Genomic DNA, 13,541 nt, shown 5'->3' with positions numbered 1-13,541 from the left:
AGGCCAAGGCAGGAGAATCACTTGAGCCCAGGGGTTCAAGACCTGACTGGGTAACACAGTGAAACCCTGCCTCTATTAAAAGATAGTTATAGTTATTATTATGTTTTTAAATAAAATAAGAAATATAACCGGGCATGGTGGCACATGCCTGTAATCCCAGCTACTCGGGAGGCTGAGGCACAAGGAGAATTGCCTGAACCCAGGAGGCGGAGGTTGCAGTAAGCCAAGATTGTGCCACCACACTCCAGCCTGGGCAACACCGCACTCCAGCAGACAGTGAAATCCTGTCTCAAAAAATTAAAAAAAAAAAGTTTTTAATGAGTAAAATAAAAGTAAAAAGCAAAATAAAATATATGTGTATACTTTACCCAATTGTTACAAGCTGTAAATAGCTCAAAAGAAGAGAATTTTCTTAACCCTGGAAAACAAAACATAAAAAGAATCAGCATTGTTTCAAACAGAAAGCCATAAAAATCACTTCAGTCCTCCATCAGTTCTGGCCTATGAACAAATAATTAATTTTTGTTCTACTTGATACTCTATTAAAAATCTTCATGAACCATCATCTTTTTGTTAGAGTTCTGAAAGTTTTTACCAAGTTCAATAGTATAATCCCCAAAGTTATCAGAAACCATTATTATTGTAAAACAATAATTGTTTGTATATGACGAAGGACTTAGAATAGCTATGGTTAAAGACTCAAGTGACCAGGAAATTTGGTTATTTCTACGTCATGCAGTTTAACATTACAGTCAGAATTATGGCCAGGTGCGGTGGCTCACGCCTGTAATTCCAGCACTTGGGGAGGCCAAGGTGGGCAGATCATGAGAGGTCAAGAAATAGAGACCATCCCAACCGACATGGTGAAACCCCATCTCTACTAAAAATACAGAAATTATCCAGGCATGGTGGTGTGTGCCTGTAGTCCCAACTACTCAGGAGGCTGAGGCAGGAGAATCGCTTGAACCTGGGAGGTAGAGGTTGCAGTGAGCTGAGATCGAGCCACTGTATTCCAGGATAGGTGACAGAGCGATACCCCATCTCAAAAAAAAAAAGGCTGGGCGAGGTGGCTCAAGCCTGTAATCTCAGCACTTTGGGAGGCCGAGTCGGGGAGATCACCTGAGGTCAGGAGCTCAAGACTAGCCTGGCCAACATGAAGAAACCCCTTCTGTACAAAAAATACAAAAAATTAGCTGGACATGGTGACACGTGCCTGTAATCCCAGCTACTCAGGAGGCTGAGGTAGGAGAATCGCTTGAACCCAGGAGGTGGAGGTGGAGGTGAGCCGAGCTCGCACCATTGCACTCCAGCCTGGGCAACAAGAGCGAAACTCGGTCTCAAAAAATAGTAATAATAATGATAAAATAAATAAAACCCTTTTAAAAAAAATCAGAATTATAACTGATAACATAGACCAAGACACAGTTTTGTTTTTCAGAAATCTATACAATTTTATAGCATATACTAATTACATTCATACAAATACAACAAAAAAGATCAACATCATTTCCTATGTGACAATACTTCCCTTACAGTTTTTACATCCCAAATAAGCCTAACATGTTCTCTCTTGGACTTCCACGGGCCCCAGCATCAAAAGTTAGTTCGAGGTCAAAAAAAGCTTAATTTTAGAATATGAAATTTGATGATTTTTTTTTTTGAGACAAAGTCTCATTCTATGGCCCAGGCTGGAGTGCATTCACACAATCTTGGCTCACTGCAACCACTGCCTCCCGGGGTCAAGTGATTCTTGTGTCTCAGCTTCCGCTGGGATTATAGGCATGTGCTACCACACCCAGCTAAATTTTTTTGTATTTTTAGTAGAGATGGGGTTTTGCTCTGTTGGCCAGGCTTGGTCTTGAACTCCCTGTCTCAAGTGATCCGCCTCAGCCTCCCACAGTGCTGGTATTACACGTGTGAGCCACCACACCCAGCCCTGAAATTTGATTTTGTAAACCCTGCAAATGTGTCAAAGGTTTAAAACACTTAATCAAAATAGGATCACACATCACTTTGAAATAATAGTCATTTATTTAGCCTAAGCGATAATTAGATTTCAAAAACCAAAACCTTTACTCTTTGGTAGAGAGGAGACTCAGTTTCCCAAACAATCAAAAGACCAAATAGAGACAGCATAAGATCAACAGAATCTTTCTCTCCCCTCCTTTTTCTTTTTTTTTTATTTTTTATTTTTGTTTTTTGTTTTGCAATTTACCCAAAGGTAAATGAAAAATCTTTTATTATCTCTTATTATTACTACACCAAAATATTGTTCAAAAGAGAAAGCCAAATTCTCCCTTTGCATCAGTGTATTATTTATGATAAAACTAATTTTAATAAAACCTTATAAACAAATTTATCCAATCTCAATCAGCTTTGACCCTATAAGATTTCCATGAATCTTTTATAATCTCTTACAAATTTTTCTATTCTTTTTTCCCCCAACTTTCCATAGCTATTCAGTTTATCACATTTTTTTCCCTTCTTTTATTCCTTCAAATTAATACAACCTTTAAATTACCTCTCAACTAGATAAAATTACTTTTCCTTTAACAAAACCACATCCTCTGTCCTGTGTTTTTTTTTTTTTTTTGAGACGGAGTTTCGCTCACGTTGCCCAGGCTGGAGTGCAATGGCGCGATCTCGGCTCACCGCAACCTCCGCCTCCTGGGTTCAGGCAATTCTCCTGCCTCAGCCTCCTGAGTAGCTGGGATTACAGGCACGCACCACCACGCCCAGCTGATTTTTTTTGTATTTTTAGTAGACGGGGTTTCACCATGTTGACCAGGATGGTCTCGATCTCTTGACCTCGTGATCCACCTGCCTCGGCCTCCCAAAGTGCTGGGATTACAGGCGTGAGCCACCGCGCCCGGCGTCCTCTGTCCTGTGTATAACCTTCTTTACCAAACCTACATCTTAGACATTCTGTATATAGAATTGTTTCCCTTGGTTATCATATATTAGAATTTTAACTCTTAGTAACCTTAATTCATAGCAAAAGCCTAAGAAGTAAGCATTTTTTATCACCTTGTGGAAGCAGAGTACTTCAGGTATCAGGGTAACCAGTTTCTTATTCACACCTTTCTGGCTGAGCAAGAGTCCTTGCTGGTCTTCTTCCTAAGGAAGGCCCTTTGAGACTGCAACACGTCACGCATGGAAAAATGTCCCAACACCTCTGCAGCCTGGTTGCCTGCAGAACCCAGTGGGTCGGGGTGGGAGGGCAATTTTCTCTTCTCTCTGGGACAAGAGGACTCACCCTCGTGCAGCTTTTGATTTGGAACTAACAGGAATAGGTCACAGATGAAAAGACAAGTCTGAATTACAAGCGGTCGGAAGCAGCTGCAATTTAAAAAGGATGCTGTGTGATTTCAGCCCAGAAGGGCAGCCCCCAGTGCCGGAATGCCAGTACCATGACCCGGGTCTCCTGCTGTGAAGCAGTGGTGAAGGCAGTTTTCTTTTTTCCCCCGAAACCTGAATCCCTTGCTCGTATACAAAGATGGAAACCTTCTAGAAAAGGAGGGTTAGAAAGAACCACTCACATAAAATCTAGACCTCACCTGACAAGTGAAGGTGTCTGGATTCAGGAGCACTCACCCTTTGCCCCCAGTGAGACCTGTGGAGTTGGAGTAACACAGTGGGTTTGTTCTGGTACTGAATAGGGAGTCCAGGAACGCCCAGTGTCTGAGGAGTCGCTCTGAATCCTGCTCACGGGGCCAGAAAACATTGACAGAACTGTAGAAACTGAGGCAAAATTAACATAGGCAGAGTTTATTTGGGCCAAGAGGGAGAGAATCATAGCCCTGGAAACACTTTGGGTTACCTTGGGAAGAGCACTGGAGAACAAGGGAGAGCCTTGAGGTTTTTTGTTTTTGGGTGTTTTTTTTTTTTGGGGATGGAATCTTACTCTGTCACCCAGGCTAGCGTGCAGTAGCACTCTCATTGTTCGCTGCAGCCTCAAACTCCTGGGCTCAAATGATCCTCCCACCTCAGCCTCTCAGGTAGCTGGGCCTGCAGGTACACACCACGATGCCCAGCTAATTTTTTTTCTTTTTCGTAGAGATGAGGTCTTGCTGTGTTGCCCAGGCCAATTTCGAACACCTGGACTTCTGCCTCTACCTCCCAAAGTGCTAGGATTACAGGTGTGAGGCACCATGCCTGGCCTGGTTGAGCTTTTAAAGAAAAAAAGGACAAATCACAAGAAGGATGATTATAAGAGGTGTTTTTCAGAAATTCTCATTGATTTATAGAAATAACATTGATTAATAATTGGCCATCCATGGTGAAACTAGAGGGTATGAGGTGAGATGTCTGTGGCTGGTGGCAGCCTAGAGTCCATGTAGCACGTGGCTTCAGGAGATGAGTACTTCTCTCAAGTGAAGAGTGGGATCTGACTGCTCTCTTATTCCGGTGCGTCTCTGGGCCTGACAATTTAAAGGGGCTCACCAGATAAAAGGTTTCTTTCCTTTCTCATACCCACCCTTTTCAAAGGGACATTAGAATTGACCACTGCGCTGGGTCCAGGTTGTAGGCAGCAATACTCGTCTAGCACATGCCTCCCCTCAGATCGCTTCCATTCAGATAGGGTACAGTTACATAGGTGAGGGACTAGTGGGCTATTTTTACCACCAGCCTATATAACTGCATTCACTGTTAGCCCCAGTTTTGCCAGATGGTGTGAAAGCACAACCCACTCCCATCTGGCTCTTTGGAATTCTGACATAAGGTTTAAAAACATAGTCATGGTTTCTTAGGAATTATCCGTGCTTCCAGCACTGTAGCTGTACCCGGGGTACTAGGACCGCTACATGCAGTAGGGGAAAGAAAGGTGAGGTGACGAGGGGAAGAAAGAAAAAAGGAAATTTTAGAATCAGTGTGCCAGGGTGTTTCTCCCTTGGCTAGAAATGCACGGTGACACCAGCATCTTCGCCAGCCCCTCTTCCTCAGGTTCTGCATGTCATGTTGCAGCTTGGGGAGTCTGAGGAGTTTGACTGAAGCAGGGATCAGAAGGTGGCCCGCCAGGAGTGAGCTGGAGATGCCCAGTCTCTCTTGCTTTAACATAGAGGACGGGATTAAAGGCTTAGGGAAATTGGAATGCTCGAGTGGATTTGTCACTTAAAACCCACTCACCCACACCAGAGGGTCTAGAGAACACAGCTTTCACTGATACTTTGAGAAACAGATTTGCGAGGGAGCCTCGGCATCCCTAATTGCTCCTCTCTGCAGGCTGGACCTTACAGTGGGAACTGCGGTCACTAGGTAGGAAAACTTAAACACAGTGGGAACAACTGGATCCCGGGGAGGCAGGGGCCAGGTGTCAGCACTCAGCTGCTGAAGGCAAGATGTCTGTAACGGACACGGAAGCAAATCCACAATCAGAATAATCTGACTGTTGTGCCCAATCAGAATAGAGGTTTATGAGGGCCTGGTGGTGAATGGAGTTTTAGCTCAGGTCTGACTCTCAGTGGATTGAGTGGGTCCATGGACCCCTCCCGTGGTTATTTCCCCAGTTCCAGCTGCATAATTGGAATAAATGTACACAGCAGCTGGCAGAAAATCCCCACATTGGTTCCCTAAGCTGTGAAGTAAGGCTGTTATGGTGGGAAAGGCCAAATGGAAGCCATAGAGCTGCCTCTACCTAGGAAAATTATACAATTAAAAACAGCAGCCCATCCCTGGAGAGATTGCAGAGATTAGTGCCACCATCAAAGACTTGAAAGATGAGGGGTGTTGAGCCTACCCACATCCCCACTCAGCTCTCGTGTTTGGCCTGTGCAGAAGACGGGTGCATCCTGGAGAATGGCAGGGGACTATCGTGGGCTTCACCAGGTGGTGACCCCCGTTGCAGCTGCTGTACCATGTGATTTCATTGCTTGAGCAGGTGAGCGCATCTCTGGGACCTGCTCTGCAGCTGCTGATGTGCCAAGTGTCCTATTCTCCATCCCTCTCCACACAAGACCCACCAGAAGCGGTCTGAGCTCAGCTGGCAAGGCCAGCGCTCACCTTCGCTGCCTGCCTCAGGGACATGTCAGTCCTTTAGCCTTGTGTCAGTTTCATTCACAGGGATCTTTTCTTTTTTAAAATTTTTTAATGAAAGTTTTTATTCATTTGTTATTTTTTTATTTCAGTAGCTTTTGGGGTATACATGGTTTTCGGTTACATGGACGAATTGTCTAGCGGTAAAGTCTGAGATTTTAGGGCACCTATCACCCAAGTAATGTACACTGTACCCAGTACATAGATTTTTACCCGTCACCCTCATCCCACCCTCTTCCTTCTAAGTCTGCAGTTTCCATTATACCACTCTGTATGCCTTGCATTACCCATAGCTTAGCTCCCACTTACAAATGAGAACATATGGTATTTGGTTTTCCATTAGTGAGTTATTTCACTTAAAATAATGGCCTCCAACTCCATCCAAGTCTGCAAAGGACATTATTTTGCTTTTTTTTTTTTTTAAGACAGAGTTTTACTCTTGTTGCCCAGACTGGAGCACAATGGTGTGATCTCAGCTCACACTAGTGGCTCATGCCTGTAATCTCAGCACTTTGGGAGGCTGAGGTGGGCAGATCACCTGAGTTCAGGAATTCAAGACCAGCCTGGCCAACATGGTGAAACCGCTTCTCTACTAAAAATGCAAAAATTAGCCAGGCGTGGTGGCATGCACCTGTAATCCCAGCTACTCAGGAGGCAGAGGCAGGAGACTACATGACCCTGGGAGGTGGAGGTTGCAGTGACCCGAGATCGAGTCATTGCACTCCAGCCTGGGCAACAGAGCGAGACTCTGTTTCAAAAAAAAAAAAAAAAAAGATATGGTACACCTGTTTAGGGCACTTACCATGAGTGGAGCTTGCAGGACTAGAAGTTTCTCTGGGTGAGTCAGTGCGTGAGAGAAGAGTGAATGTGGAGCTAGGACAGCACAGTACATTACTGTAGACCTCATAAACACTGCGTGTTTAGATTATACTCAATTTATTTGTAAAATATTTTTGGTTCTTCGATAATAAATTAACCTTACCTTACTGTAACTTTTTACTTTACAAACTTTTTTATTTTTAAAAGACTTTCTCACCTTGTTATAATACTTAGCTTAAAACACAGATGTATAGCTGCACAAAAATATTTTCTTTAATATCCTTATTCTGTAATCATTTTTCTATTGAGAAAAATTCTTTTGCTTTTTGAACTTTTTTGTTAAAAACGAAGATACAAACATAGACATTAGCCTGGGCCTACATGGGGTCAGGATAGCAGTATCACTGTCTCCCACCTCCACGTCTCGTCCCACTGGAAGGTCCTCTGGGGCTGTAGAGCTTGGAGCTGTCATCTCCTAGGCTAGCAATGCCTTTTGGACACCCCCTGCAGGACCTGGGCAAGGCCCTTGAGAAGGTGCTGTTCTTTTCAGAAACATGTCCATGGTGGTTTGCTTTGTTTCTTTTTTCATCACAGATTTGTGTGAGTAATGCATTGTGCTAAGACATTCCTGTGGCTATGCTGTCACTAGGCAGTAGCACTGTTTCAGCCGTGTTTATCTTATGGGGGCCACACTAGTTCGTATATGCAGGCCATTGTGACTGAAACATGGTTATGCAGCTCACACTGTCTGTCTGTCTGTCTCTCTCTCTCTCTCTCTCTCTCTCTCTCTCTCTTTCTCTCACTGGTTCTGTCTCTCTGGAGAACCCTGATTCAAATGATGGATCTGCCCCCTCATTGGGTCCTTTTCCAGGAGACACCACCTGTGTTCTTCTTTCCTGTCTGCTTGGAAGTTGGGTGCAGACTCAGGTCAGATGTGGGGGACTCCTTCTGCGCTCCCTAGCCCTCCCTGGGATCTTCTGGAGTTTTGTTCTTTGGCTTTGGGTTTCTTACAGCAGAGTGCAGCACAGTCAGTTAGAAATGCGTGTTGCCTCGCGAGCTGGTACTAGTGCCTGTACACCTACAGCACGGATCTGTGAAAGTAACAGGAATAGTCACAACCGCTGTTTAATCCAGCACTCGCCATGGGCCAGGCTGTGACCTTCATGCAGTAATAACTCATTTCATCTTCACAGCAACCCTGCACAATGGAAACTTTCTTTATCCCTGATTTATAGGTGAGGAAACCAAGGCCCAGGGGTCATTCACTCCGCCAAGGTTGCACAGGCGGGAGGTGGCAGCTCAGACCCAGAGTCAGGCTGTAAGCATGGCGTGCACAGCGGATCCAAGGTTCTCGGCGCAGGACTCGCCCTTAGCTCAGGCAGTGCACCCTGATGGTCTCTCTTCTGACTTGATATACAGAAAATGCTGGGTATGACTTGCCAAACCAATTCACCAGAAACTAATCCACTAGGGTGAAAACCCTCATGTCAGGCTTCAGGCTGTCACTGGGCAGCGGCACTGCCTGCCCTGGAAACCTGACTTCTCCCAGCTGCCTACATGCCTCAGGTGGGCACGGCCCCCACCTGGGCTGTAGCTCATTGTCTGTACGTTGGAGATATTCAGAATGCCCTGTTACACCTTGTCCCACTCCACGTGGGACCTGGCTCTTGATGCTGCTCTGTAATCCTTCATGGATTAAAAGATGCTGCTTTAAAATCCTTGGGTTTTAAAACCCAAGCAGTTCTGAAGAACAGTTGTTCTGGTAAGTTCAGGCAACTCATTCAGTGGCATTAGCTGACCTGAACTAGTTAGAAGCTGCTGATGGTCTTGATGACTCTCCAGTGGCATGACTGAAGGTTTTGCTGCAGAAATGGCCGTGTGTGTATGTGTGATTATGAGGTACTACCCTGGAACTGCTGGGGATATCCTGTGATAGAGCATGTACACCAAATGATAGGAGGGTTTTTTTGTTTTCTTTTGGGTTTTTTTTTTTTAGACAGAGTCTTACTGTGTTACCCAGGCTAGAATGTGGTGGTGTGATCATGACTCACTGCGGTTTTACCTGGGCTCCAGCAGTCCTCCCGCCTCAGCTCCCCAAAGTAGCTGGGACTAGAGGCGTGCATCACCACATCTGGCTAATTTTTTTTTTCATTTTTTCTAGAGACAGGGACTCACTATGTTGCTCAGGCTGGTCTTGAACTCTCAGCCTCCCATGGTGCTGGAATTATAAACTTGAGCCATAGCACCTGGCCATCCACCAAATCACCTTACTAAAATCCAAAAAATTCCCGATTCCCAAACACATGCAGCCCCCAGGGCTTCTTCTGGCATTGTGAACCTGTATTACCATTTCACCAGCTCCAGAGGCCATTACCCATGTGTACAAATGGTTTTAGAAACAGCTTATTTACTTAGCACTGTAGATTCACATGCAGTTGTAAGAAGTCATGCAGAAATCCCAGTTCCCCCAAAGGTATATCTGGCATAATTACATAAATATCACCATCAGAATACTAACCTTGGTACAATCCAGATGCCACTTTTTAAAAAAAAGTTCCGTGTGATATTCTGACCCAGTGGGCCTTCAGGAGCTGAGTACCCTCTGGTCTGGAGTGAATGACCTTGCCCAGGAGCAGGAGCCCAACAGGGCCTCTTGCACTGTCCCAGCCAGACCTTGAGCGTGGCAGCAGCTGCAGCAACAGCAGGCCTTGGGATGAGCACTCGCCTGCTGCTGGTCCTGGCATTGAGTTCTCACGACAATGCTCCAGGGGTGCTGGCATCACTCCCACTTTCTAGAAACTGAGGGAGGCTCAAGACGTGGGGCTGCCTGCCCTGGCAGGCCTGGATTCAGACCCAGGAGGCCTGGTCCTAGCGCCCACACTCACAGCCATTGCCCCACGCCGCCTCCCTGGAGGGCGTGCAGTGTGCCCTGGGGACAAGAGGCAGTGGGAGCCGCTTAATTCCTGTCCAGGCAGGGAAGGGAGGTGGCTGAAGGAGAGCCCCTCCCAGTGTGCATGGCTGAAATCAGGAACCTGGGCAAGAAGGGAATCCTAGCTTCCTGGGTGGGTGACTTCACCTCTCTAGGCCTTGGTTTTCTCGTCTGTCAGAGGAGGATGGTAAAAACGCTGCCATGTAGAGGAGCATGGACGATAAAATGAGCAAGTGAATTGCTCACACGGTATTAGGCACATAGTAAATGCTCTGGAGATGAGCCGTGTATTATCCGTGCTGCCGCTGCCTGTTATTCCCACTGCCTTTCTCTTCCCTGCACTGTCATTGTTTGCCTTCATTTTCCTTCCCAGCCAGCCCACCCCCGGAGAATAGGACTGGCGGGGAGGAAATGCTCAGTCACTCATTCATTTGTTTGGAGAAAGGGGGGCGGTGGGTATTCATTCACTGCTGCAGGCACAGCTATGGCTGAGCCTCAGCCCTGCCCTCACAGGGCCACCTTCCAGTGGGGTGGACAGACCGGTTCCCAGCAGGGTTCACGATTGGAGCAAGGGAGCCCAGGGGCCTTTGGGAACCCAGAGGGGGTGCCTGACCCAGCCTCTGGGGCGTCCTAGATGAGGGGACACTGGGGCTGAGACCTGGAGGAGGAGCTGGAGGTACGAATCAGGTGCTCTGGGCAGAGGCAGCCTGCACAAAGGCCTGGAGCCAGGATGCTGGGGACATGAGTGGCCTGGCTGGGAGGTATAGAGGAGTGGAAGGAGCTGCATCGGCCAGGCCACACGCTGGTTTGGACTCTAGCCGAGTGTGGGGTGTGGGCGCATAACCGCCCCCTGTTGGGAAGGATTCCAGGGCTGCCTGGCGCTGCCTTCCTCCCCTGCCTTACACCCACCCACAGCCCAGGTGGAGCTGCCTGGCAGGTGCCCTGGGCCTGCCCAGACAAGGAGGAGGCCGTGGCCTGCTGAGCTTGGGTTCTCCTCACCCTGCTTTGCGCACACATCTGTTCCCAGCGTGGATGAGCCTCACCCTCTTCTCTGTCACACCAGCCTGAGGGGTCAGCAGGTGTCTCTGCACAGGCTTCTGACTCATGCTGCCAGGCTTTCTACCAGAGGCCACCCCTGCTCCTTGAGGGCCAGCCCTGGGACTTCCCAGTCTGTCCCCTGGCACAGACCCCCTGGAGCTATGAGGGTCCACTCTTGGGGAGGCCAAGGATGGTGGACAGGTCAGACGGGGTCTACATGACTAAACTGAGACTCAGAGAGGTGAAGTTACTTGCCCAAGGTCACAAGACAAGTAAGTAGCAGAGCCAGGATCTGAATCCAGCCTCAAAATCCAGTCATCTTTTGAGGTTAGAAGATCTCAAAGTTTGCAGGAATCGGAGTAAATAAGGTGGGGAATGGGGAGGGGATAGGCTCCTTTCACTGGGAACTTGCTGTGTCCCAAAGCTGGATGGCCCTCGCTTACTGTTTAGATCTGGTCATCAGCGTAGCAGGCCTAGAAGGGGGGCCGTGAAGAGCGGCGCGCGCTCACATGGAGTTTCCTCTCGCCTGGCAGCACTGTGCAGGGTTGACAAGCATTCACCCATTCAGCTCTCACTGTGGCCCTCTCAGGGAGATACGGTTCTCAGTCCCACCTCAGAGGGAAACTGAGCCACAGAGAGGCAGACTCACCTGCCTGAGGTCACCCAACTCATGACTGGCAGAGCTGGGATTTGAACCTGGTGTCCCAGATCTGTGGCCTTCAGTTCCTGTCCTCAGTGGACAAAACAGGGAAATCCTTTGTCCCGGGCCTCCCCAGAGGGTGAGCGAGGGAAGCAACACCACTCAGTGCTGCTGCCCACCAGCCCCTGCTGTCTGCCAGGCCCATGTGTGTCACTTATTCCTTCCCACGGCCCTGACAGGGGAGCCCTGTGTCACCTCCCTGTTAGCGATTAGGTCACCTGGGCTCAGGGAGCCCATGTTGTCCAGGAAGTCGTTGGCCCTTTGTGTGAGTCTGGGCTGCTCATTGTGACCGTAGACCTGCCGGGCTTTTCCTGTCATACTCCCGCCACCTCGGTAGTCACGATAGTAGTGTCAGGACATGTGCTTGGGACACCGCTCGTCCCACAGGGATTCTCACGGGGCACCTGAAGCTGAGCCCTAGTCCTCAGACAGGCAGTTGATTTTAGCACAGTCAGAACTAAGATTTAGGAAGCACACCCGTGTGGGCAGCTTTGCTGTGCCAGTTTTGGGGTACAGAAACCAAAGCTTGGCAGTTAAACATGTCCGGGGTTGCATGGGCGGTCTGACTTCAGCGTTCATGGAACCCAGGGCTGGGCAGCCTCTGTGCCCCAACCTCGGCCTCACCGTGCACACCCCTTCCCTCCCACCCAGGTGGTCAAGGTGAAGCCCCACGACAAGGACGCCAAAATGAAATACCAGGAGTGCAACAAGATCGTGAAGCAGAAGGCCTTTGAGCGGGCCATTGCGGGCGACGAGCACAAACGCTCCGTGGTGGACTCCCTGGACATCGAGAGCATGAGTAAGTCGGGCCCAGGCGCCGTGTGCTCCAGCCCAGAGCATTCCACATGGGCGCGCTCTATTCCCTGGGGTGGCAGTGGGCTCGGGGGTAGCCCCTTGTTCTGTCCCCAGGCTGCTGTCTGTCGCTTCTCTGCCTGTGTTCCAGGGCGCTCCATCTGCAGCCTGAAGCTGGGCCTCATGCTTCCCAGTGGGCGAGATTAGGGAGCTGTGGACCCCCTGCCATTTCACTGGCCCCACGGGCTGTGTCTGCTTCACCTCTAGGTGCTGAGAAGATCCAGATGATTATTTTGGATCATCCCACAGATGATTGAGCATCTCCTATGTGCCAGGCACTGTCCTGGGCACTGAGAGTACAGCTATGAACAAAGCCCTTCCTAACCACATGGAGCTGATATTCTAGAAGGGAGATAAGATGATGAACAAGTCACGTAGTGAATAGTGCTAAGGGCTATAAAACCAAATAAAGATGGGGGTGAAGGAAGAGAGGGAGGTCAGGAAGAGGCCTCTGGGCCAGACCTGACCCTGGAGGGGACTCTTCTCTCGCTCTGTCCCTCTCTTGACCTATGTGTCCAGAGCCAGGTCTGCCCCATCCCTTTTGGAGCGAGGCCCCTTTGCCCCCTGACAGTGGCTGTGGTCACTGACTCTCGTGTCCCCTTCGTTCACACCCCAGCCATCGAGGATGAGTACAGCGGACCCAAGCTGGAGGACGGCAAAGTGACAATCACCTTCATGAAGGAGCTCATGCAGTGGTACAAGGATCAGAAGAAACTGCACCGGAAATGCGCCTACCAGGTAACGCACCTGTCAAGTACCGGGCACACTGGGAATCTGGGGATGGCATCACAGTACCGCCAGCCCAGGACACTGAGTAAAATGACAAAAGGGCAGCCACGACAGCCGACACCGAGCGGGAGTCATGTGTTGGACACTGTGCCGGGGGCTTACCGCGTGATCTCATCTCGTCCCACAGCAGTTTAGGGAGGTGGCAGGCAGTGCCGTTTGACAGATGCAGGGACAAAGGACCAGAGAGGTCAGGTGACTGGCCCAGGGTGCAAGGTGAAGCAGCAGAGTCTGTTGCTTCGAGTTCTCATCCCAGGCTCTTGGGCGTCTGTGGCTGCTGGTTGTTGCAGGTTGTTTGGACCTGATGGTTACTCCTAGTCCTGAGACCATCCCCCACCACCACCCTGAAACCTGACCCAGGAGGGCAGCTGGCCACAAGGTGTT

General features: G+C 48.9%; 1 protein-coding gene across 1 annotated transcript in view; it reads left to right on the top strand.

Moving 5' to 3' along the window:
• Positions 1-13,541, top strand: part of PPP5C (protein phosphatase 5 catalytic subunit) — a 39,057-nt gene that overhangs the window by 12,331 nt on the left and 13,185 nt on the right. The window contains exons 3-4 of the mRNA XM_032262573.1: positions 12,171-12,318; positions 12,988-13,109. Coding sequence (XP_032118464.1) covers positions 12,171-12,318; positions 12,988-13,109 — 270 coding nt within the window. The remainder of the gene's footprint in view (positions 1-12,170; positions 12,319-12,987; positions 13,110-13,541) is intronic.

Source organism: Sapajus apella, unplaced genomic scaffold (genome assembly GCF_009761245.1).
Source record: "Sapajus apella isolate SASKATOON/1434 unplaced genomic scaffold, GSC_monkey_1.0 scaffold130, whole genome shotgun sequence".
NCBI classification, from domain to species: Eukaryota; Metazoa; Chordata; class Mammalia; order Primates; family Cebidae; genus Sapajus; species Sapajus apella.
This window is presented reverse-complemented; position numbering and strand designations above follow the sequence as displayed.